This window comes from Myotis daubentonii, chromosome 1 (genome assembly GCF_963259705.1).
Source record: "Myotis daubentonii chromosome 1, mMyoDau2.1, whole genome shotgun sequence".
NCBI classification, from domain to species: Eukaryota; Metazoa; Chordata; class Mammalia; order Chiroptera; family Vespertilionidae; genus Myotis; species Myotis daubentonii.
In genome coordinates this window covers 137,861,778-137,887,199 of record NC_081840.1, presented here as the reverse complement: position 1 = coordinate 137,887,199, position 25,422 = coordinate 137,861,778, and the positions used below count along the sequence as shown (strand labels likewise).

General features: G+C 40.8%; 1 protein-coding gene and 1 pseudogene across 2 annotated transcripts in view; both read right to left on the bottom strand.

Annotated features, from left to right (window-relative positions):
- Positions 1-2,576: 2,576 nt before the first annotated feature.
- LOC132235170 (V-type proton ATPase subunit e 1-like) lies at positions 2,577-2,970 on the bottom strand (annotated as a pseudogene).
- A 5,366-nt stretch (positions 2,971-8,336) lies between these two features.
- Positions 8,337-25,422, bottom strand: part of ARMC3 (armadillo repeat containing 3) — a 74,909-nt gene continuing 57,823 nt past the window's right edge. For both annotated transcript variants that reach the window (XM_059681291.1, XM_059681301.1), the window contains exons 17-19: positions 17,332-17,532; positions 14,801-14,963; positions 8,337-8,813 (exon numbers count right to left, since the gene is read on the bottom strand). In XM_059681291.1, coding sequence (XP_059537274.1) covers positions 8,604-8,813; positions 14,801-14,963; positions 17,332-17,532 — 574 coding nt within the window. In that variant the 3' untranslated portion in view covers positions 8,337-8,603. The remainder of the gene's footprint in view (positions 8,814-14,800; positions 14,964-17,331; positions 17,533-25,422) is intronic.

Below are 25,422 nucleotides of genomic sequence, written 5' to 3'. Positions count from 1 at the left end.
ATGTTTTCCCGGAAAGCTGAATAAATGAAATCACACGGCTAGAAAGCTGTGCATACAGGATAATGACTATCAGTGATTTCGCAAGATAAATGATTTGATAATACAGACATGAATGCATTCATCTTTTTTTCAGAGTTTTCCTAAAGACCATAGAATCAAGAGAAAATGTAGACACTAACTCAGATTTTTCAAAGAAAGGAACCTATAAATAAACTAATTGGACTATCACTTGATTTGTATGTCAGATATGTAAGTACTTAGAGAGAACACTGTTTGCTTCAGCTGTTCTCATCAGGATGATTGATGACTACTTAAAAGTGCTTGATTCCATTTGTATGCCAGCTGTTCTTGTGTAGAACGAATGGGGACTTTCTCAAGACAATCAGAGTTGGACTGTGGGCAGGATTTGGAGCTGATACCTAGGAGCTGGAAAAGGTTACCAATGGCTCTTAGCTCACTGCTCTGAGATCAGACCACACTCGTGATGAAATGCAGTTGACCTTGAACAACATGGATTTGAACTGTGTGGGTTCATTTTTACACAGATATTTTTAAATAAATACTGTAAATGTATTTTCTCTTCTTTATGACTTTCTTACCATTTTTCTATTCTCTAGCTAACGTTACTGTAAGAATACAGTATAGAATACATATAACATACAAAATATGTGTTTATACTATTGGCAAAGCTCCCAGTCAACAGTAGACTATCAGTATTAATTTTGGGGAGAGTCAGAAGTTGTATGCAGATTTCTAACTACACAAGAGGTCAGTGCCCCTGACCCCTGTGTTGTTCAAGGGTCAACTATATATCTAAAGTAGATGCTGATTACTGGGACTTGTGAACACAGGATCCTGCTTCTTTGCAGGTTTGGTTGGTGGAAAGATCTTAGCCAATGTTGAGCCTTTGTTAGCAAGTTAACAAGAACCTAAGTAGTCTTAACTACACGCACTAATAGTCCTTTTAAAGGTAAAATTGCAAGATGAGTCATTCAAGTCACAGACAAGTTGGGCCAAGCAGCAATACGAAAATCATCAAACTATGGAAGTGATGCTATGTCCTTTCATAGGGAAGCAGCTGCCACAGGTTACACCTCTGGGTAGCAAGGTGCTGGCGGTGGGAAAATGAACACACGCACATGGGGGATGGTTTCAAACATAAGCTCCAAGATAGTGGCAGGTCTGCATTTTCACTTCCTGTTGCACATGTTCCAAAGCAGCTGCCAATAGATGAGAGTGATTTTCTTTACCACAAAAGTATTTTCAAAGGTATCCAAATGCAAATAAACACTAAGAACAATCTCATTGTCGTTTTTAAGGTCAGTTAATTTCAGGCGTAAAGACAGTCAGCAAATGCTGCTCAAGCTACTCTGTGCTAGCGACTGAACCAGTAGGGTATACACCAGACCGGAAATAGCTCTCCGTCTTATTGGGGGATCAAAGCATAATTGCTAATGGTTGTCAACTGCTTACTATGGTTAGTTAGCACTGTGCTGAGCATGTTAGATGCACTATCTCTTTTATTCCTCAGACCAACCTTATGAAGCGGCTACTATTATTATCACCCCATTTTAGAGGCAAGAAAACCAAGACGTTTTCTCAACATCCCATAGGTAAGAATGGAGGGAGCAAGACTCAAACCCAAGTTTCTCTGATGCCAAAGAACACCATGCTCTTTACCCCACATGCTATATGTGTGCTTTAGGAAAATGGCAATGCCAGGCAGTCAGCTATGGGAAAATGCCAAACTGACTGACAAAAAGTGTCACAGAAGGTCATCAGAAGAGCAAAAGTCATCTGGAGAAGCTTAGGAAGAAGGTGAGGCTTAATCTGAATTTAGATTTGAACTTGTAGACAAAATATTACTAGGATAATACTGAGGGTAACTACCATATCTTCTCACAAATATTCCTTTGGTGCTATCAGAGAAAAAAAAATTGGCCTCATGAATCATTAAACTGATGTACTGTGACCTTTCTTGTATAATTATATGTATACATATAATTTTATATGCATGTAAAGTATATATAAAATTATAGAAGTACTGGTGAAGGCAAGTTCACATAGCCAGGTGTCAATCATCTCTTTTATAGATGAGAAATTGCATACAGTCTTGTGTACTGTATGAATTGCATAAGGTATTGGGAGGCAATTCTCCAGGTTTTCTTTTTTTTTTTTTTATAGAAAGCAGGAAAATAATTTATTCCAAAAGATGGCAGAAGTAAGAAATTCATCCTGAAAATAGACTTGGTATAATTCTGTCGGGACAGATCTCCCCTCGAATATGCTCTCCTATGGCTGCCGCGCTGGAGTCTTATTGTCTCCTGACAGCTTTTGAACACATCACTGGGCCCCTGTCATGAGCAGGCAGGAGCCACCTTCAGGTCCACAGTCCCGAGGAGAGTGCCGTGTTTCCCAGAGCACCTTCTGTCTCAGAGGAGCACATTACATTTGGTGGCGTCGGCAGCGTTTAGATTGAGGAGGCACGTAATTCATCAAAGTGCAAAAAGGCTAATGGGAGAAACACTGCACTGGAGAATCAGGTAGTCACCTGTGCCGGGCATGTGTAAGGCAGGATGGCCAGAGCAGGCGAGCCAAGGGAGGTGGCCCGTGTGGAGGTGACTGCACATCTAGAGGGATTCTCGTCATGACCTCGATGACTGGGCAGCGGGTCTTCCTCCTCAAGGCCAGTGATACTTGAAATCCAGGTGGTTTCATTTTTCAACTGTGGTCCAAAGAGAAGTCTGAGTTGGGCCAGAACTGCAATCAGCCAAAAGAGATAGCAGCAAACTGAACAGGTCACCAGCATGGTGATGATAACTCCCCGGTTGGGACCCTTAGAAATGAACCGGGGCAGCAGGAGGCCGATGATGTCCAGAACACGCTCATCACCATCAGAGGCACCGGGAGGCCGCTGTACACCCTGGTGGCCGCGGAGCTGCCAGCCCCTGCCCCACGCCGCCTCTGCATGTCTTATAAACATGGGCTTCCTGACAGCCCCTTGCTCAGGACTGCCTTTTCAAGGTTGTTAGCAAACAGCCTCAGAGGATATGTCTCCTCTGGTGAAAAGGGCAGGCATGCTTACTCTCCATTATAAAAGACTGCGTTCTCTTAGCTCCGGGTTCCTATCCTGTAACACAACCCGCTGCGCTTGTAGGCATCTGTCTGGGTCCATTCACATTGCCTCCAGGAGACTTGAGAGCCCGGAGAACTGACACATAAGCTGTCTCATGCCACTTGCTGTGCCATGAGTGATACCAGCCGTGGGCAAACTACGGCCCTCGGGCCGGATCCAGCCCGTTTGAAATGAATAAAACTAAAAAAAAAAAGACTGTACCCTTCTATGTAATGATGTTTACTTTGAATTTATATTAGTTCACACAAACACTCCATCCATGCTTTTGTTCCGGCCCTCCGGTCTAGTTTAAGAACCCATTGTGGCCCTCGAGTCAAAAAGCTTGCCCACCCCTGGATAAAGCTCTTTGTCTCTGACCCAGAAATCTTCTGGCTTCTGGCAGCAACCTTGAAACTGAGGCAGTTAACTCACGAGTAAGGTAAAGCCTCAGGACACTTCACAGTTTAGAAAACAGGAAAATTTATTTTCTTTTTTCGATAGGCCATGTCTGTCCTCATGAAAAATAAGGCACCTGCATTGGTATTCATTAGATGGATGTCAAGTAGATCCACCATGGGGCCTGGAGAAACCAGGGAAGATAAAATGCCCGTGGGAGAGTCTGCCCTGCATGCTTAGACAAGGCGCCCAGGGAGAAGTTTCAGGAAAGTACAGCCCTTCCGTGTTCACACCCTCAAAGTGCTCAACATCCCAAGAAGCGCTGACAAAGGGGCCCCCGAGCCAAATCGGGTTGACCTTTGTTTCAACACATAAAGTGTATTATCTAGGTATTATCTGTGGCTGCTTTTGTGCAACAATAGCAGAGTGGAGTGGTTACAGTAGAGACTGTATGGCTGGCAAAGCTTAAAATATTGACTATCTGGCCCTTTAAGGAAAATATTTGCTGACTTCAGATCTAAAAGAAGAGACAGATACATGAAGAATAAAATATTCCCTCAAAACATGCTAATAGCAGAGGCATGAACAGAACATTATATGAGCATCAAATGGAAAGCTGTAAACACACACACACACACACACACACACACACACACACGGATATATACACATGTACACCCACATGCACACTTGCATCTAGCATTGATTTGCATGGTCTTATTTTTTCCTCACAGTACTGTTTTTTTTATTTTTTTAAATATATATATATATTTTATTGACTTTTTTTACAGAGAGGAAGAGAGAGGGATAGAGAGTTAGAAACACCAACCAACTTCCTCCTGCACTCTCCCTACTGGGGATGTGCCCACAACCAAGGTACATGCCCTTGACTGGAATCGAACCTGGGGCCCTTCAGTCCGCAGGCCAATGCTCTATCCACTGAGCCAAACCGGTCAGGGCCTCACAGTACCTTTATTAAGCATATAGATTGGTTCAAATTTAAAGCTTTGCCACTACTAGCTGAGTGATTTTTGGTAAGTTACTTAATTTCTCTGTGCCTCACCTGCTAAACATGAGAAATGCTACTTATACATCATAGGGTCACCAGAAGGATTAAGCGAGGGCATCACTAGCCTCTGACACATAGTAAGCAATCTGTAAATAGTCCTTTTTATTTACCCCGCTTTCCAGAAGAGTAAACTGAATGTCAGAGAGGTTGAGTAATTTTGTCAAGATCACACAGGTAGAAAAAGATAGGTGCAGAAATTAATCTCAGCGCTAACTCCAAACCTGGGCTTTTTACCTCTGTGATGATACTGCGTCTCAATTCTAAAGGCTTAGTGACTTAAATCAAATCACCACAATACAATCTTTTTACCTTTTCCAACAATTATTTTTATTTTTAAATTATGATTTGGGGCAGATCCTACAGGTCTCTGGTACCGTGTGAGTTCTGGAAGAGCCTTATTTAAATTCACTGTATTAATACATTCACACCGAACACTCAGATGGGTATTGACCAGTTTTATATTAAAATTTTTATATTCATAATTTTAAAAGCAAAGCTTTTGTTAGTAACCTATATAACAATATTCAAGTAATTTTAAATACAGAATAGTACTTTTAAATACTAAGTTCTAGATAAGTGATTTGATACCACTGTCTTCCTCTAAGAAATACCAAAGTGATGTCTTCCATATAGTTTTCATAGAGTCTGTTTATCCTACTCGTAGTATTTAGCTGAGTTAAAACAAACAAGCACCATCCGTGTGTGGACTACAGCCTTCCTGTGCATGGCTCTAAGGGAAAAGGGGCCACCCCCTGACACACCCGCATCTTATCTCCCGATTACTGCCTTTGGCAGAGGACTGCTATTGACATATCTTGCTGGGGAGAAAAGAAAAAAAGGTTACTATTTAAAGAATTGTATGCCAATAAAGAAAAAAGGCCAGTATCCATGTGATTGTCTTTTGAGCTTCAACAAAAGTATTTTTCATGGATGACAATGCGGTTTCTTTGACCAGGGAATAATACTTTTGAAATCTGCTATGTACTCACTAAAAGTGCAGCGCAAAACTGGAATCCTCATTTATGATACCTGCTCAAAGGCTGAAAGCCTGTGAAAAGGATTCTATTTAAATGTTCATTTCTCCATTTAATTAATAGCTATTTTTTGAAAGTTAGATATTAACTTTAATGAGATAGTTTGATTTCCAGAAGAGAAACTGTAGCTTTTGAGTCTAACAAGAAGCTTTATATAAATTGTTTTGAAATCTCAAACTATAATAATTGCCACAGCTTCCACAGTTTTTAAGTGACAGGATTCTAACTCAGCTCTCTGTAGTTCTAGACATTGCCCCATATTTCCTAGATCCAGTGATGACTAAATTCACTTGTTATTCCAGCCCGAAGCTTGTAATTCCTGAAGGAGATCCCTAGCACTTCGTCATCCCACTGTAGTGACCAAGGTCAGGTGTTCCAGCTACAAATGGAGGGGCTGCTCTCAGCTGGGTCCTTGACTGACTGTGTGGAGCAGAACCTCCCCTATGGGCCTGTGTTTGACATGTGATGTGATAAATGACTTCTATGTTAAGCGACTGATATCCAAGGATTGTTTATTACCATTGAAATAGATGTTCTATTCAAATACAATTTTCTTTGCTTCTTCTCCAAGTGGATCATCTTCTCCGTTGGACCATCTCATTGGTTTATAGAAGCTCTTTGTTTGTTAAAGATATGAACATTTTATTTGTTCTGCAATTTTTCTCCCTATAATTTTGCTTACAATTTATTTGCTGAACAGAAATAATTTTGTTTATTCTGTATTTTTCTGAACAAGAATTTAACAGTTTTATGTAGCCAAACTTGTCAACTATGTTCTATGGCTTCTTTTTTTTTTTAAAAAATCTTATATAGAAAAGATCTTCACTTGCCCAGATCATAATTTTCTGATTGTCATTTCCCTGAGCAGAAAGCTATGTCTGGACTTAATATTTTCTATTTTTATGTCTGTTTTATACTAATTTATTTATTACTGTGTTTTAAATATATGTTCTGATATATTATGGGGCTAATTCCTCTATATTGTTGTATTTCAAAATATTATTGGCATTCATATGCACTCACTCTTCCAGATAAAATTTAGAATTTGTTAAGTTCTAGAAAAGAAAATGTCTTGGGATTCTATATGAAATTATAGTAGTTAAAAAAAAAAGAAATTATACTAACTGTATATGTTGCTGAATCTTCTATCAAGAAAATGGTGTGTATCTTCATTTAGTCAGTTCTCTTTAAAATTTTATGTTTTTTCTTATATATATTTTGTTAAATCTATTTTTAGGTATTTTATAATTTTTGTTGCTATTGTGAATGTTTTCTTTTTATAGTGGATTGTATTATTATTAATAATAAATTTTATGACTGTGTACTTAACTGGTAAAACAGAATAGATAAACTTTAAAGACTTGAGCATTTAAACTCATTCTTGTTCAATAATCACCTAGAACCTAGTTAAGACAGGCAGCATAATGTCTCAAAATGGAAATGAAATGTCTCTGGCCTGTGCCAGACTGAGAAATGTGGTGTCCACCTGGGCTGTGTCACAGGGGCTCTGCCTGGAGCCTCTCTCATCCCATTGTGATCTTAGGCCATTGCCCTGTGAAAACTGTTCCCACAACTTACTAGGAGGTTGTTTTTCAAAGATGCTATTTTCTGTATTACATTTGTTATCTGTATGAAGCTCCAAAGAGGAATTCCCTGGTCTTTGCTCCTCCTGAGAAACTACTTTGTGCTTTTATCTAGTGGCCCCGATTATAAATCATGTAACTTATAGCATTTCCTTCTGCATTGGCTGCTGGAGGGCATAGAATCAAATTTTCACTCAGCTCCAACAAATGCATAAGCTTTTCATGGATGCACTTGAATTCTAAGCTTATTCCTGGCCTTGTTGAGCTTTCTTTACTACTCTTACGCCTTTTTTTTCTTCTTTCATTTTTATTTTGTTACGTCTTTTATAACTTTGTAATCCATTTTAAATATTTTCTGGGTCCAAACAGACTTGAAAATGCTTAGACGAGTATGTATCCTTGGACCCATGCTCTAGTTCATGAAATTGCATGATAATATAATGACACCATTTGACATACAGAACTTTATTTTGAAATAAAGAATTATACATTCTTTGAATTTACAGATTGGTTCACATAGAATAATCTTGGCCTTAATTTCTAAAATACAATTCACTTTTAAAAACCTTGTAGTAAAATGATTACACAAGAAAACTTTAGTCTTAAAGCCTGACCAAGAAATAAGCACTTCCTGAGACTCATCATATTACTTATCTTTATCTCTCTTACCACTTAAAACATGTGTTTGCTTCATTTTGTGTTTAATACTGAAAACACAACTCAGCAAAGATTTATTATATTTCCATATTTCAAACTTTCACAGAAAAGAAGGTTTTTTTAACTGAAGGAATATTTCCAAGTCAACATAGATAGGACAAATACAATTTATGGAAATAGTTTTTAGAAACATTTATATTTCAGTGAAGTATATTAAACAGTGCTCTTAATAAGTTTCAAAAAATGTGAACAAAGTCATTTTAGAAAGTAATTTGTAATACTAGAATAGGTCTATAAATAGTCAAACTCTAAACAATCTTACTTTAAGCAAGTGAGAAAGGTGACTGAAGACATTAAAAATCATTGAATTTGCGTAACCAAGTGTTCCTGAGGCCTCCGGGCCTGAAGAATGCCAGGGATGAGGCCACAGAATTGCCTGGGGTCAGCAGCTGTTTTACACAAGAATCCCAAGGGGCAGGGATGCTCCTGGGGAACAGTGGGCTGGGATAATTTTGACAATAATAAGCTTTTCATGAGGGACTTTTCACAAGCATAAGATGATCTAAACAGACTACACTTTTGCCAAAAGCCTGAAGTCAGAAGCACAACCATGTCAATCCAAGTACCCCATTCTCAGACAGAGAGGAGCTTTCTAATACTTTTATTTAAATAAATAAAATTAACGGGGAAATTTCATAGAAAATGTGTAGATTAAATGTCTTGTTTGAGCCACTTCTGTATTTGCTACTCTAGAGAAATCTGTAACGATCTGCTTCTTTAGTTTTTAGCTTCATCAGTACTCCTGGATGGAACATGAGGTCAACGATGTATTCTTCAGGAGGAGGAAGACCCCCAATCACTCCCTTTTGAGATTCATTCATCAGCTTAACTTCATTCCAAGCTCTGCCGTACTCCCCTCGAACCAGAGAGCAGCCGATGCCAATTCTATCAGCCAGAGCCTGTGGGAGAAAACACAAGATCAACCAAGAGTGAGGAGGGAGACGAGGTGGAAAAAAATTCTCAGTTGTAAGACCCACCTTGGTTGAAGGTGAAATATACAACTCTTGCAAAGAAGTGCTTAGAAAGGAGGCTGAAAAATGTGGAATAATGTGATAGGAGCCAAGAAAATGTGATATGTTCCCTTGTTCCTCAAGATCCTGTAGATTTAAAATCTCTGTGTAGGTCCTGCTGGGAAGTGACATTTTTCAGGCAGTTACACCGCATTGTATCAGGACAAGATTGATAACGCCATTGGAGAAAAGCTATTCCACAGGCTTTCAGCACTAGTGCATCTATCAATCTTTCCAAGCTCCTAAGGCTGCTCTCTGGGTGTGAATCACAGTGGGACTGAAGGAGGGACCAAATGGGTGGGGACCGGTTTCTGGCCAATTTCTTCTGTGTGACGCACATAGACAGATGCTGTGGAGCAGGAGGAAATGTATGAGTGGTTGGTCCTTCTTGGGCTGCCTGCTGCCATCTCCTCAGGGTCTGTTTATGTTTTGGGGGAGTTGTTTCTTTAATTTGCCTTGACACTGAGGTTTTTTTTTAAAAAAGTACCCTTGAAATAATCTAGAAACTCCTTAGCCACAGTATAGGCTCAGATTTCTTGGGTTTGAATTTCAACTCGTCCACTTTCTAGTTGTCACCTCAAGCAAATGGCCTGGCCTCTGTGTACTTCCATTTCCTCATCTGTAAAATGAGGATAACAACAGTCTAAACCAGCGGTTCTCAACCTTCTGGCCTTTAAATACAGTTCTTCATGTTGTGACCCAACCATAAAATTATTTTCGTTGCTACTTCATAACTGTAATGTTGCTACTTTTATAAATTGTAATGTAAATATCTGATATGCAGGATGGTCTTAGGCGACCCCTGTGGAAGGGTCATTCGACCGCCAAAGGGGTTGCGACCCACAGGTTGAGAACCGCTGGTCTAAACGCTCTCCTCATCGGTGGTTACACAGATGAAGTGAGTCAATACATGTCAAGTGCTTAGAGCCCTGAATGCTGGCACACAGCGAGTACACAGGTGTTCCTAGTGCTAGAGGGCGGGAATTGTGTTGTTTCAATAATCTCTATATTCATTTATTAATGTGATTTATCTGGATGTATAGCACTCTGTGATACTGAGATTTCTAATAAGAAATATATTTTAGTCTTCATCAGGGTTTGTGGCACAGAGCTCCTAGAACCCTAGGAATTTCCTAAATGATGAGAAGCAAAACGGTGCCTTTTGTTATGATAAGGAGGTGACTTGGACGCACCTGAGGATGGGGGCTGGTTGCCTGGAGAATCAACCACTTAATTAGATGTTTGGAATTTTTGGTCCTACTCCCTCCCCCTACCTCTGAGGAGAGAAGAGGGGCTGGAAGTGGAATCAGTCAATGGCAATGATTTAATCGACCATGCCTATGTAATGAAGCCTCCACAAAAACCCGAAAAGACAGGGTTCAGAGAGCTTCTGGGTTGGGGAACAGGTAGAGAGTTGGGGTGAAAGCTCCACACCCTTCTCCCATACCTTAACCTATACTCTTCTCTCCATCTGGCTGTTCCTAAGCTACATCCTTTTATGATAAAACTAGAGGCCCAGTGCACAAAATTTGTGCATGAGAGGGGGGTCCTCTCAGCCCAGCCTGCACCCTCTCCAATCCGGGACCCCTCGGACATCCCTCTCACAATCCTGGACTGCAGGGTCCTAATCGCTCACCTGCCTGCCTGCCTGGTTGCCCCTAACTTCCCCCCCACTGCTGGTCAGGTCACCCCAAACTGCCCCCTCCCACCAGCCTAGTCGCCCCTCACTGCCCCCACCAGCCTAATTGCCCCCAACTGCCCCCCCTTCCAGTCTGGTTGCTCCCAACCGCCCCCCTGTTGGCCTGGTTACCCCCAACTGCCACCCTCCCGCCCCCCCGCTGGCCTGGTCGCCCCATGCAGCCTGCTTGTTTAGTCATTTGGTCATCCCTCACTAACCCCACTGCTGACCTGGTCATAGGCAGCCATCTTGTGAGGGCATGAGGGCATATTACCTATTTATTATATAGGATGGTAATCCAGTATGTAAAATGTTTCCCTGAGTTCTGTGAGCAGCACTTGCAAATTAATCAAACCCAAGGATGGGGTTGTTGGAGGCTTCATCTATAGCTGTTTGGTCAGAAGCACAGGTGATAACCTGGGCTTGTGCCTGGCATCAGAAGTGGGGGAAGAAGCAGTCTTGTAGGACTGAACCTTTATCCTGTGGGGTCTGACGCTGTCTCCAGGTAGAGAGTGTCAGAATTGATCTGAAGTATAGGACACCTATACTTCAAAAATAAACATATAATTATATTTCCCAAAATAACTTTTACTGAGCTCTTACTCCATGTCAAAGCACTTTAAATAATCAAAAACCAAAAAATCTGTGAAATACTTTGTATTTTCTGCTTTATAGACAATAAAACTGAGGTCATACTTAAACTGATGAACAAAAATAGATACAGATGAACAAAGAAACATTGAACAGACTGTCAAACTTCTGGGAAGAAGTGGGAAGGCAGGGGAGGGTTGGGGAGGAGGTAAGAGATCAACCAAAGGACTTGTATGCATGCATATAAGCATAACCAATGGACACTGACAGTAGGGGGGTGAGGCATGTGCCAGGGAATGAGGGAGGAGGGGGGAGATCAGTTGGGGAGGAGGAGACATATGTACTACTATTTTTAGTACCTTAAACAATAAAAACAAAAAACAACAACAAAAATACTGAAGTCAGATAATTTTCCCAAGGTCACAGCAGGTGGGCCTAATGTGAGAGCCAGGGAATCTGTCTCAAGGTCTGAGTTCTTACCCTCAGAATAATATTACTTCCAGCTTAGATGAATCTGAGTGTCCTTTGTGAAGTGAGAGACAAGGTCATCTGCTTACAGGAAGAAATGGAGATGCGAAGGTTTAGCAGGACTGAGGAATGTCAGGCCCGCAGGCCATATAAGGCCCAAGAAACCGTTTGGTCTGGCTCTGCTAAGGCATTAGGGGTGAGTTAATTGAATGTTTGACAAATACAGCAGGCTAATTTTTAAGCTGATAATTTTGTATGGCCCAGGAATGATGTTATAAATCTCCAAATGGCCCTTGGCATAAAAAAGGTTCCCCACCCGTGGCTTAGAGAGAAGGTCAGATGTGGTGCACAGTGGCTGAGGAAACTAGAAGCCTGGGATGAGGAGCTGGAAAAGGGTGGCCAGGCTACCCACATGTCACACACGGTGGACACCTGGATCAGCTGTGGCACTCCCCACTGTTATGTTCTGCAGCCTGAGTGTCACTAATGGAAAGGACAGGCAATCAGACTGGTGGTCTGGCCAGGCAGAGGGGTGGAACGATGGGTAGCAAAAAATGAGGGAAATTAGTGAGCAAATTATAAGTCTGTGGACAATTCATCTAGGCTTCCCAAGGGGCAAAAAAGACAAAACAAAAAAGAGCCAAACAACTGGAAGGAAATGGAAGAGACAAAAAATATACATAAGAGGAGTGAAAGATTTAGGAGGGGTGGAAGGATAAGAGATTTCATCAGCGAGTTAAATGAGTGTTCAGGATTTCAGCAGTGGCCAAGGCCTGGGTAATTAATTGCAAGACTCAGTTGAGGTGTGAGGATAAAGAATTTAGTTTGGCATAATGTTATAACTGAATCTCTCCCCCCACCCAAATTTATATATTGAAGCCATAACCCCCAGTGTGAAGGTATTTGGAGGTGGAGCCTTTAGGAGGTAATTAGGTTTCGATGAGGCCATGAGGGTGCAGTTCCCATGATGGGATGAGTGCCCTTATAAGAGGAGGAAGAGACCAGAGCTCTGGCACTCACTTTCTCTGCCAAATGATAATACGTGAAGAAAACAGTGGATGCAAACCAGGAAGTGGGCCCTCACCAGACACTGAATCTCCTGGCACCTTGATCGTGGAGTTCTGCCTACAGAACTATGAGAAATGAATGTTTGTTGTTTAAGGCAGCCAATCTATGGTGTTTTGTTACAGAAGCCCAGGCAGACTAATACAGTGCCTATGAGATACTTAAGCGTATCCAGCTCAAGGGTTTCAGACATACAGGGGTTTGAAATCAGGAGAGATTTGTGGGACAGAGGAAGGGGTCTGGAAACTTTAGGTGTATTTAAGGCCACATGAGGAGATGTCCTCACACTGTGAAGTACATAAAGGGAGAAAAGGAAAGAGTCTGATGAGGACCTTGCAGGACCCCAACATTTAAGAGGTCTCCAAAGGTGATTGAGACAAAGTAGTAAAAGAGGGCACATTACTAAAGAGACTGATGTCAAAGAAAAAGAATGATCGATGATAAATTTTTCAATATATCAAGTAAGATAGACAATAGATCATTCTAACCCTTATTGAGAGGGAGCAAAAGCCAGACTGCAATGAGTTGAGAAGAAAAATGAGAGATGTCCCATTGGAAGAACACGGAGTTGAGATGACTCAGAGTTTTGACCAGGAATGAGAATTGTATGGATAGAAGTATTCTGATAGGTTTTGATTCAGATAGGCATGGGCTCAAATTCCAGTTGTACCCCTGGTTGACCTTAGGCCAATTTCTCCTCTAAATATCTGTCTTCTTATCTCTAAAACAAGTAGTCATTTCACTTTGGCATTTTTTAGACTCTTCACAATTACATTTATCAAGTGCCTGGCACATAGCTCAAAATGGTGATGGTCTTGAGAATAGGAGCCACTATAGTGGTTGTGGATGTTATGAGAAAAGAAAAGATACTTACTCTTTAAATATTATAGATTTAATTTTAGACTTTAAAGGAGAAATAGCTAAGAGTGAAAGAGATTAAAGACAGGAGAGAAGAATTAAGAGAGCAAGACATCCAAGGAATTAGGAAAGACTAACATCTGGATTGTAAATATAATTAGCGTGGAGCTGGAGGCAAGATACCGTACACATAGATGCAATGAGGTTTATAAGTATTTGGGGGAGGGTAAGACTTTTATACATTCAGTCTATAGTTTAGAAACCATTTTCTTAGCTCCTATTATATTACAGACACTGGACACAATGGAGAAAAACAAAGATCATTCATTTTCTTAACCCTGATCCTTTTTTTAGTGTCCCTCACTTCAGCCAATAATGCCTTCATTAGCAGATGCCCTGCCTAGAACCTAGAAATCATTGTGCTCTTCTCCTATAATCTCTCACACCACATCTAGGCAGTCAGTCACCAACTCCTTTCAGATTTACCTCTTAAATCACCCTCTTTCACATCCTTGACTATGGCTTCAGTATAGGTCACCCATATAACCTTCCAATTGGTTTTCCTGTCTCCAGTCTTGCTCCTGCTCGAATCCATTCTGCATTCTGTTACCTGAATGGTCTTTGAAAATCATGTTACCCATTCAATTCCCCTTAATAATTTTCAGTGGCCAATCACATGGTGCTTTATGATCTGGTTTAACCTCATCCAACCCTTCCTCTTTCTTCATCCGGACAAACTAGTCTACATCTCCCAAATGGCCCATTGACTCATACCTGTTATTTTGTTTAAAATGTTTGCTTTGTTTAAAATACTCTTGTCTTCCTTCCTTACCTGCCAAAATCCTATGTCACCTCCACTATATCATTTTCTCTCCTGAAATTTTCCCTGACATCACCTTAGAATCCACAAGCCTGGCTTTGGTATACCTTGTATGTAGGAACTGTCACTTTAGAATCTCTATATTCCCAAACCCTAGAAGAAGCCTTGGCCCTCGGTTGATATATGATAAATGTTGAATGGATATGCTGTCAGTAGTCTGTGACTATATATGTACCAGTATATATGTATATACAAACACATGTATATCTCAAATACAAGTACATCTAAATGATAGGATTAATATTATCCAGTTAAATACTAGCAGCTGGCTCACTCCATTATGATAAAGAGAAAACATTTTTACCTCATGGCAAATGAGGCAAACGTTTTAAATACCTTGAAAAGCAAAGCTCGATGGTAGAAGATTCCTTTTTTGATCTGTCCAATTGGAACAACATTGGATTTAAGTTGAAATTTTAGTTCACTTATATGCAGTTCCCAGCTGAAATCCTGCAGTCTATCTTTTGGAATTTTACCGCCCATTTTTTCTGCCACATACCTGTGTTAATTACATTGAGATCAAATCAATCAAGTTTAATCTCACTTTAGACAATTTGAGTGTAACTATATGTAAAATTATATATATATTTTCCCTCTGATTTTATTGTTTACTTTAAAAAATGTACTTACTATAACTAGGTTAACATTCTGCTTACTAATCCAAAGTATCACTTATAAACAGATATTCTAACAAGTTCATTCAATACGTGGCAGTAAATGAATGCTAATTTTCCCAATACTTACAAGATACAAATCAGTATCACTTAATTTGTCTCAATGCAGTTTTAAAATTTTATCCTTCTCTTGAAAAATATTTGCAAATGATTCAATCTAAAATCCAAGGCATTGTAATAACATATAGTCCTTTTTTAAGAAATTTAAATTCAGAGATAAGATGAACACAGACATTTTCCCATTAGATCCCCAAATATTTTTAAGTTTTATAATTTTTTTCTTTTAATGTAATTATTTTTAAATTTAGAGAAGGACATGGTATTTATGTAACACTGACATTAGAGGAGAGAGGAAGAGGCAAAAAGGAAACGTAAGTAAAAAGGTGAGCAGGTGGGATGGACGTATACTTTGCCTGTGGGCCTCCCTCAATATTAGGCTCTCACTGAAGAAGTCAGTGAACACACTGCAAAAATTCTCTGCAGATTAAGGTTACTACATCTTGGAGTGAGGGTAGAATTGCATTAAAGAAAGAATTTCCCTTGTTGTATGTAGAACTGAGCAAACAACAGTGACAAACAAGAGAAAGTTGAGAGTTAATTAGCTGACCTGCAGTTGCCCCTGGCCAGGTGTGCTGTAATGAGGGGGTAGCAACCAAAAGCATGGGGACAAATCTCTGTGTCTCTATCTTCATGTGGGCTCAGGGTAACAAGGCAATTATTTGGGAAATGATGAGAAGTATTTCTGATAGGAACAAAGCATGAGGAAATTTGACAAATGTAGAGATGCGCTTTATCAGAGTTCTGCTTGAGTCATCACTTCTCAACATTAGGAAAACTTTAGCAGCCAAAAATGTTCTATTCCAGGGCTGGCTGAAACGCAGTCAATGATCTGGCGGCTGTGTTTCTTGCAGTTGTTGCATCCAGGTTTGATGACTGCAGCTCGCTTCTATTTGGAGTAGATACGAGCTCCCGTGGAGGCCACAGCTGTTGCCAATCCAGTAGCTCAGCTGCTGGTTGGTGTCAGTCAAGGAGGCTCTCTGCTTCTATCTAGTGATTCCTAATCCCTTACAGCTACCACGTTAAGTTCTCAGCTTCCCTTAGAGCTGTGGTTCTCAACCTTGGCTGCACATTAGAATCACCTGGGAATCTTTTTAAAATCCTGATTTCTGGGCCTCATCCTCCAGAACGTCTGTTTCTTTGTTGCTAATGTTGTGGCCCCATCCCATAACAAAGTAACAGAATTTCTGGAGGATGAGGCCCAGAAAGCAGGATTTTAAAAAGATTCCCAGGTGATTCTAATGTGCAGCCAAGGTTGAGAACCACTGTCTTAGCGGAACCAGATTAAATGCTCCAATTAAGAAGGTAACTTCACTGCTTATGCAGAGCGCTGAGCCTGCCCAAACATTTTAGATTACTTATGCTCGCACTTTAGAGCGATGTGAAACATATAACATAAAAATAAGGGTTGGTTATTTGTATTAGAAAATAACTTGTGGGTTTACAAATAATTCACAATAGAATTTCTTTAAATTGTGAGAACCCCATATATCCAGGGAATTGTTTCATTTTCAAACTTTTGATTTATTTTAACTTCTCCAAGGTCAAGATTGAAAAGATACTTTTCATGGTTTACCTGAAAAAAAAATGACAGGAATTTTTTGCATATATTTATTTATTTATTTTAGTAAAACATAGTTGGCATATACATAGGTATTTTTCTTTAGGCAATTTCCAGCTACTAGTTCTGATTCTTGGCAGAAATCTGATCTAAAATAGAAATTGAGCCAAAACTGGTTTGGCTCAGTGGATAGAGCGTCGGCCTGCGGACTGAAGGGTCCCGGGTTCGATTCCGGTCAAGGGCATGTACCTGGGTTGCGGGCACATCCCCAGTGGGGGATGTGCAGGAGGCAGCTGATTGATGTTTCTCTCTCATCGATATTTCTAACTCTCTATCTCTCTCTCTTCCTCGCTGTAAAAAAAATCAATAAAAATATATTTTAAAAAAATAAAATAGAAATTGAGAAATTCCCCCCCCCCCCCCAATTCATTGCATTTCTGTTTCAGAGTTAGAGGTAGGGAACTATAAAGTTCAATTTTATTATGGCATAGTTGTCTAAAAATTGGCTAAAAAATGCAAACCACTAAGTTAAACATATTTTCCACCAATTGTATATGTGTATATAGACAACTTACTTTGCAAGAGCCTCAATCTGTTCCCTTATATTGGTTATGGGAAGTATTGATTTGGTCACTTCATACACATAAGCACAGAAGTCAGGATCAGTGGGAGGGGACCATTCTTTATCTTGGTTTCCTTCTCCAGCCCATTTTAGTACCACTGTAACCTCTTCCTCCTCCTTCTGTTTTTCCTCTTCTTTTTTACCTTTGCTTTTTCTTTAAGAGTAAACAACAATCAAAATCATAACACGAATAAGCACAAACTGCTCTGAGTTCATCTGAAGAACATCCAGAAATACAGTGTTTAAACCTCAATGATGATACCATATTGTTGTCAAATTTTCAATGACAATGGTAGATTTTTATAGAGTTTCTATGCTTTGCAGGAGATATTAATTTCAAGAGAATACACACACACATATTATGAAAAGTATCTATTGGTCTTCTGAACAATTGGCCCATCATAAGTATGATATAAATATTTATTGAATTAAAAAAATAGGTTGCCTTCTCATGGAGTCTTTGCCAATTTCATATCATCTCTTGCTTCAGTTGACACCTTCTGAAGGAAGAATGCAGATCACAATTTTTAAGAAAAATTATTGAAAACATAGAAAAAAGCAAAACAAAACAAGGATGGTATAGAATTCTTGTCATGCAGGGACAAAGGCTCACCAAAAGTTTATCTGGGGAAATGTACTTAGGTATTTATTTAAATTAAATTTATTGGGGTGACATTGGTTAAGAAAACATACAGGGTTCAAGTGTACAACTCAATGAAACATCCTCTGCACACTGCATCATGCGCCCATTGCCCAAAGCCAAGTCTCTCTCTGTCCCCATTTATCCCTCCTTTGCTCACTTCCACCTCCCCCCACACCCCTTGCAATGTACTTAGTTCTGTACTTAGGAAAAATGGCAGATACCTAGTAAACAGTGAAGATGCTACTTAATTAAAAGATAATATTAATTAAAATGTCCAGATTCAGAGAAATTATGAGTTATCATAAAGGTTTTTGTTTACTAAAGATGCAAATTATTTTGTCCAGTGGAAAAGATACTCTCAAAGGTTACAGTTTATTGTTCTGGTGGTTAATATCCTACAGTATGGTTTGTTATGTAATTTGTCGGTCTTTTTCTAACATTTCTTAATTAAATAACTAGCTTCTCAAATGTCCTTTGAACCAATATTAACATCTTACTGATTCTCTCTAATTAATGAGTTGAACAAAAACAATGGCATGGGTTCTTTTTCCAGGTAACATGGGGTAAGCACACTTTACCCTGTCTCTCCCATGGAATATAGTCCTAAAACCTGCACAGGATGTATGCAATCACTATTTGAAGATTCTAAAAAGTAATTAGTAGCAGAAAGATCAGAGAAGACACTGAATCACTACTGAACTGTTGGTGAATCTAATTCTTTATTTTTGTCCACTGTTTTATAAGCTGAACTCGACGTAGGCCCAAATCTGGAAGTGGGCATCAGCACAGGGAAGAGACAGAGTGGAGTGGGGAAAAGCCCTGTTTTTTTCTTATTTTTCTCATTCTCTTGTGCTCCAGCCCCTAAGGAATCCCATCCTGTGACAGTGGTGACAGTGGTGTTGTCCAGGTCCCTAGGAGCCTAAGACTGCCATAGACTCAGTCCTCCTGCTGTTTGGCTGTATATATGGATGCAGTCATGGCAAAGCTGTATCAGGACCCAGTATATAACGGGAAGCCCTAATGAACCAGCAAAGACAAAGGAGATTATGTAGAGGAAGGAGCTCAGGAAAGCCACCATATACATTTGTTTGTGGATTCCTAGGCTTACTCCCAAGCTGTGTGTGCATGGTTCCGACCCAAAAACACCTACATAGGGTTTGAAGATGGAACTATGAGATAGACCACTGCCCAAGTCCCAAACTGGACACTGGTTGGCACACAAGCAGGGCAGATCCAAACAACACTGCAAAATCTTTGAACCTGAGACTGACTGTGGATGACAACTCACAGATCACTGGTTGGAATTTGAAGACTGAAAGCAACTGGGTCAATTACCTACTGAAACATACACACACAAAGGAATTTCCTCCTTAGGATGCATAAAAGACGCATAAATAAAAACTGCAGCACTCATAACAGGACATTACAATCTAATTACTCAGCATACAAAGAACCAGGAAAACCTCAACTCAGATGAGAAAAAACAATCAACAGACATCAATGCCAAGATGGCACAGATATAACTGCTGCAATTAGTAACAAATATTCTTGAAATGAATAGAGAGTTAGAAAGTTTTAGAAAGAAATAGGACATATACAAATAGAATTTTGGAGCTGAAAATATAATACAGAAACTTAGAAAAATACAACTTTCTGAATGTGTATAGAGATAACAGAAGAATGAATCTATAAACTTGAAGACAGATTAATAAAAAGTAACCAATCTAAGCAACACAAAAAAACAAAAGATTGAAAAAAACAACTGACAGAGTCTCAGGGACTTGTTGTAAGATTAGAAAAAGACCTAATATTGGTGTCATCAAATACCCAGAAGAGTAGGAGAAAGATGAAGTACAGAAAAAAAAATAATTAGGACTGAGATAACTTCCTCAATTTCGTTAAAGACATAAATCTACAGAGTCAAGAATTTTAGTAAATGTAAAGATAAACCCAAAGAATTTCACTCCCAGACACACCAAAATAAAACTATCAAAAACTAAAGACAAAGCAGATGGCATAATTGTCTATGTAGAAAACCCCAAGGAATCTACTAAAAAACCAAAACCCCAAGAAACTCCTAGAACTAACAAGCGAGTTCATCAAGGTTTCAAGATATATGCTCAACATCCAAAAATTGTGTTTCTATATAAAAGCAACAAACATGTAAAAAGTGAAAAAGTTTTGCAGCACTTAACAATTGCTCCAAGAAAGTTAAACCCTTAAGTATAAACTTGCCAAAATATGTAAAGAATCTAAGTGCTGAATATTAAAAATGCTATTGAAAGCAATCAAATAAGATCTAAATAAAGGATGAAACATACTGTGTTCATAGATTTAAAGATGCAACATATTAAAGATGTCAATTCTCCCCAAAATGATTTCTAGGTTTTGTGTAACTCCTATCAAAATCCAAGCAGAGTTTCTTTGTAGACATAAAAATATCTTATTCTAACATTTATACAAGAAGGCACAGAATAGCCAAATCAATCTTGACGAAGAAGAATAAAGTGGGAAGAAACTCTACTTGATATCAAAGCTCACTATACAGTTACAGTAATCCAGACAGAACAATATTGGTGGAGAGAAAGGCACACAGATTAATGCAACAGAACAGAGGACCCAAAAATAGACCCACCAATATGCTCAACTGATTTTTTTGACAAAGATACAAAGGTAATTCAATGAAAGAAGTACTAGTATGGCCTTTTCAGCAAATAGTGCTGAAGCAATTAAACATGTACGATCCTTGTGGTGACAGAAATGTCCATTCTCTTCATAGAGACATGAACTTACAGATGTACTAAAATTGTACAGAACTACACACACACACACACACACACACACACACACACACACACACGCGCGGTAAAACTGGGGATATCTGAATAAAAAATCATTGGATATATCAACCTAAGATACAATGTAATCTAAAATCTCTAAGCAAAATTTAATATTTCTCAGCTGTATCATCTTTACCCTTTCCTTGTATGTAAAAATAGATAAACTGAACATATTCACATACATAGTAAATCAGGAAACAAAACTAGGAACCAACACTAGGAAGGTCAATTAGAATGGTAGAGAGCATAGATAGGTTTCATTGCTTTCTAAAATTACAGGCTAACTTTGTAAGACTGAAGAGCTCCACCCTGTGATTACACAGAGCCACCTATAAAACAGAGAGGTGTACTTCTCACTCAGTGTGCTGCCTGAAATTAGAGTCAATTGGCATGTAGAAGATTTTATCCAGCACAGGGGCTAAGCACGTCAGGGAGGGCTGTCTCATTGAGTGATTACAAATAGATAATTTACTGGAACCCCGAACGCTACTTCCCTGTGGATATAAATAGAAGTATTTCATTTGGACTTCTTTCCCATGAAGGCTGCCAAGTTGTGTTACAAGGGATTCAATACCTACATGAATTTCATTTCTAAATAAATATGGAAAAAAGCACTTGGAAATTACAAAATTAATTCCTCTAAAATTAATCTCCAGAAAGAATATCAACTTATGAATAAAGGTAGCGAACTTTTACCTTTCTTGCAGAGACTTTACCAAAACAACCTCAGAAAGCAGAGACTTACTGTGTGGATCCAAAACAATTAGGATATTATCTATTTTCATAAGAGATGAGTAGGTAGGCAGTTAAGTAGGTAGAGAGAGATTTGTCTGGCCCCAAATTATATACTGATATTTTCAAAGTTTAATCACTTGCTCTTTTTTGATATCATCAACTAGATGAAAACATAAACTATAGGACAAGGCTATAGGAAGAAATAAGTCATGAATCCAATCCACTTGGGGTTTTAATTGAGGTAGGAAGATTTTTGGTAGGTGAAAAGTAATTGCAATACCAAGTAGCAATCAATGAATTCCATTTGAGTGAAAAAATAAGAAATTCAAGTAGTTCAATGTCCATTGGGTGTCCTATTTCCACCCAGTCTATTCCAACAGGATGAGAAGGGAGTATTGTACCAAGTGAAGATATGGTTTATTTAGATTAGGAGGGAATATATATATATATATATATACTAGAGAGGCCCGGTGCACAAAACTTTGTGCACTCGGGGGGGGGGGGGCCCTCAGCCCGGCCTGTGCCCTCTCGCAGTCTGGGACCCCTCGGGAGATAACAACCTGCTGGCTTAGGCCTGCTCCCGGGTGGCAGAGGGCAGGCCCAATCCCTAGGTGGAGCCCCTGGTTGGGCTCAGAGCAGGGCCGATCAGGGGGTTGGGGAGCTCCCCACCTGTCACGCACAGAGCAGGGCCCATCAGGGGGTTGAGGAGCTCCCCCCTGTCACTCACAGAGTAGGGCCGATAGGGGGGTTTGGGCACCGCCCCCTGTCACACACAGAGCAGGGCCGATCAGGGGATTGGGGCGCCGCCACTGTCACACTCAGGGCAGGGCCGATGGGGAGGTTATGGCTCTACCCCATCACACACAGAGCAGGGCCCGTGGCGGGGGGGGGGGGGTTGTGGCCCCACCCCCTGTCACACACAGAGCCACAGGGCAATCAGGGGGTTTGGGCGCTGCCCCCTGTCACGCTGATCCCGGTGCCGGGAGGCCTCGCGGCTCCGCTGATCCCGGTGCTGGGAGGCATATTACCCTTTTACTATATAGGATAGAGGCCTGGTGCACGGGTGGGGGCTGGCTGGTTTGCCCTGAAGGGTGTCCTGGATCAGGGTGGGGGTCCCCACTGGGGTGCCTGGCCAGCCTGGGTGAGGGGATGATGGCTGTTTGCAGCTGGTCACACACCCTTCAGGGTGGGGGTCCCCACTGGGGTGCCTGGCCAGTCTGGGTGAGGGGCTGAGGGCTGTTTTCAGGCTGGGACTGAAGCTCCCAACTGCTTCTTTTTTTCTTTTTCTTTTTTTTTTATTCTGGGCCAGCTTTAGCTCTGAGGCTCCAGCTCTTAGGCCTCCGCTCCTGAAAGCAAGTATCTGGTTTGTTTTGGTTCTCGAAACTCTGTATCAACTCCAGCTCTGAGATCCCAGCAGGCTGAAAGCTGGTTTCTGGGGTTTTGTTTAGCGTCTACATTTGTTACAATGTTTGAAACTGCCGGCTCAGAGGCCTGCAGCAGCAGGCGGGGAACGTTGATTTCCTCCGTCACTGAAGCAAGCAAGCCTCATGTTAGTTTCAAGCTGCCTGGCTGCCGGCCACCATCTTGGCTGACAGTTAATTTGCATATTGCCCTGATTAGCCAATGGGAAGGGTAGCGGTCGTATGCCAATTACCATGTTTCTCTTTTATTAGTGTATATATATATATATATATATATATAGATAGATAGATAGATAGAGAGATTAGAATATATAATATATAATATATAGCTATATATAGATATATATTAGAATATTATATATATATATATATATATATATATATATATATATATATATATATATATATATCTTAGAAGCCCGATGCATGAAGATTTGTGCAAGAATAGGCCTTCCTTCCCCTGAATGCCAGCATGCTGTGGGCTCGCTCCGGCAGCCTGTGCAGCGGCAGCGGAGGACTGGAGAGGTTGGGTGCACAGTGCGTTTCACTTTCCCATTGTGAAAGTGGGATGCAACTGGTCCTCTTCCTCATCCTCTTCCTCCTCTGCCCTCTGCCTCCTGCCCACCCGCCCTCCCTCCATGCCCATCACTCCTCCCCTCTTGATTTGGCAAGATAGGGAGGAGGGAGATTTGATAATTTGGGTTACTGTGTAGGTGGCCTCTTTCATCTATTCAAAACAAAGCTGAGCCTCCTGCCACTGCTGCCACAGCTGCCACCATTGCCTCTTGGCTAGCCTGGGGCTCCCAGGGCCGCTAACCGTGCACCGAGTGAGCTCCTGCACACGTCCGTGCCTCTGGGGCTGCTCCAATGCGACAGTTTTGTTTACCAGAGCAGTGGGGCAGGGGTGGGGTAGAGGGAGACGCCAGACACCAGGAGCTATGACCTCAGGCACCAGAGGGTTGCCTCTGAGGCCAGGGGCTGGGCCACAGGGAGGCTGCAAGGACGGTTGACAGGTGTGGGGTGGCAGGGAGGCCCTGAGGAGGCGTGCTGCCCAGAGGCCCTGTGCAGCTTGGGCGGGCCACCACCATCTTTGCATACTTGCTCCTGATTGGCTGTGGGTCATTGCAAAATGATGGTCAATTTACATATTTCTCTTTTATTTTATATATATATATATATATATACATATGGTTTGTTTTGTTTGTTTTGTCTGAATCCCCACTAGGATTTAAGTTCTATGAGGACAGAATTTTCACTGCTATTTTCCCCACACTGGAACAATTCCTGGAACCTAGTGTATGGTCAATTAATTTACTTTTTCCATTTTACTGATGAGGGAACTCAGGCAAGGACGCCAACTAAGCACTGTGCTAAAGAGTGGGGATGAAGAGAGAAATTATTCAATCAGAACATGTTCTTGTCCTCAAAGAGCTCTCAGTCCAGTAAAGGAGAAGCAGAGAGGCCCCATGAGGAGGAGAAGGGAGGTGAAGGGCAAAATTGTCAGGGCTGGAGCCATAGCGGCAGGTTAGAAGCAGAGATCAGAATACTGAGCAACAGAGACTGACAATACAAAACAAGATCAGAAATGGAAATGAATAGCTCTGAGATCTGGGGAACCTAAACCTTAGGGATCTTAGGGGACAGTCTCAGTTTAGAAAGTAGCTGGTTCAGATGAATGCCAAATACACTCCAGTTCCACAGTGGTTTTGAGGGCCTACGTCCTCAAAAGTAAAGGGCCATGGAGTGTGGCAGGAGGTCCAGGTGGATTTTGAAGAGTCCAGGAGAGTGCTCACGAGAGAAATAATGTATTTAAAAATATGTAAACAAGTAGGAAGCATGTTTAAAGTATGGCAGGCCTGCAAACACACAAGCACAGTCTACAATCAGTGGTTCTCAACCTGTGGGTCGCGACCCTTTCACAGGGGTCGCCCAAGACCATCGGAAAACACATATATAATTACATTTTGTTTTTGTGATTAATCACTATGCTTTAATTATGTTCAATTTATAACAATGAAATTGGGGGTCACCACAACATGAGGGACTGTATTAAAGGGTGGCGGCATTAGGAAGGTTGAGAACCACTGGTACATGTTTCAGCCAAAGAAGAAGTGGGTCTTGTTTGCCTTGTCTCCCTCTCGGAGCTCCCTGCGGGGTCAGAGACCTCAGTGAGCAGCTGGGTGGGTGGGATGCACGCAGCAGGGAGGGCGGGATGCCCCAGCCTGTGTGCTGCCACCTGCAAAGGCAGCCCCTGGAAGAGGACAGAAATGTTCCTTTTCAGTTGATTACTATCCTGGGTTGGACTTTTAAATGACTGACTAGAGACTGCTTCCATCGTCATTTTCAAATTAAAGTGACTGTAGGACTTAATAATGATCAAAGTGACCTGAGTTCTCACCCGGAGG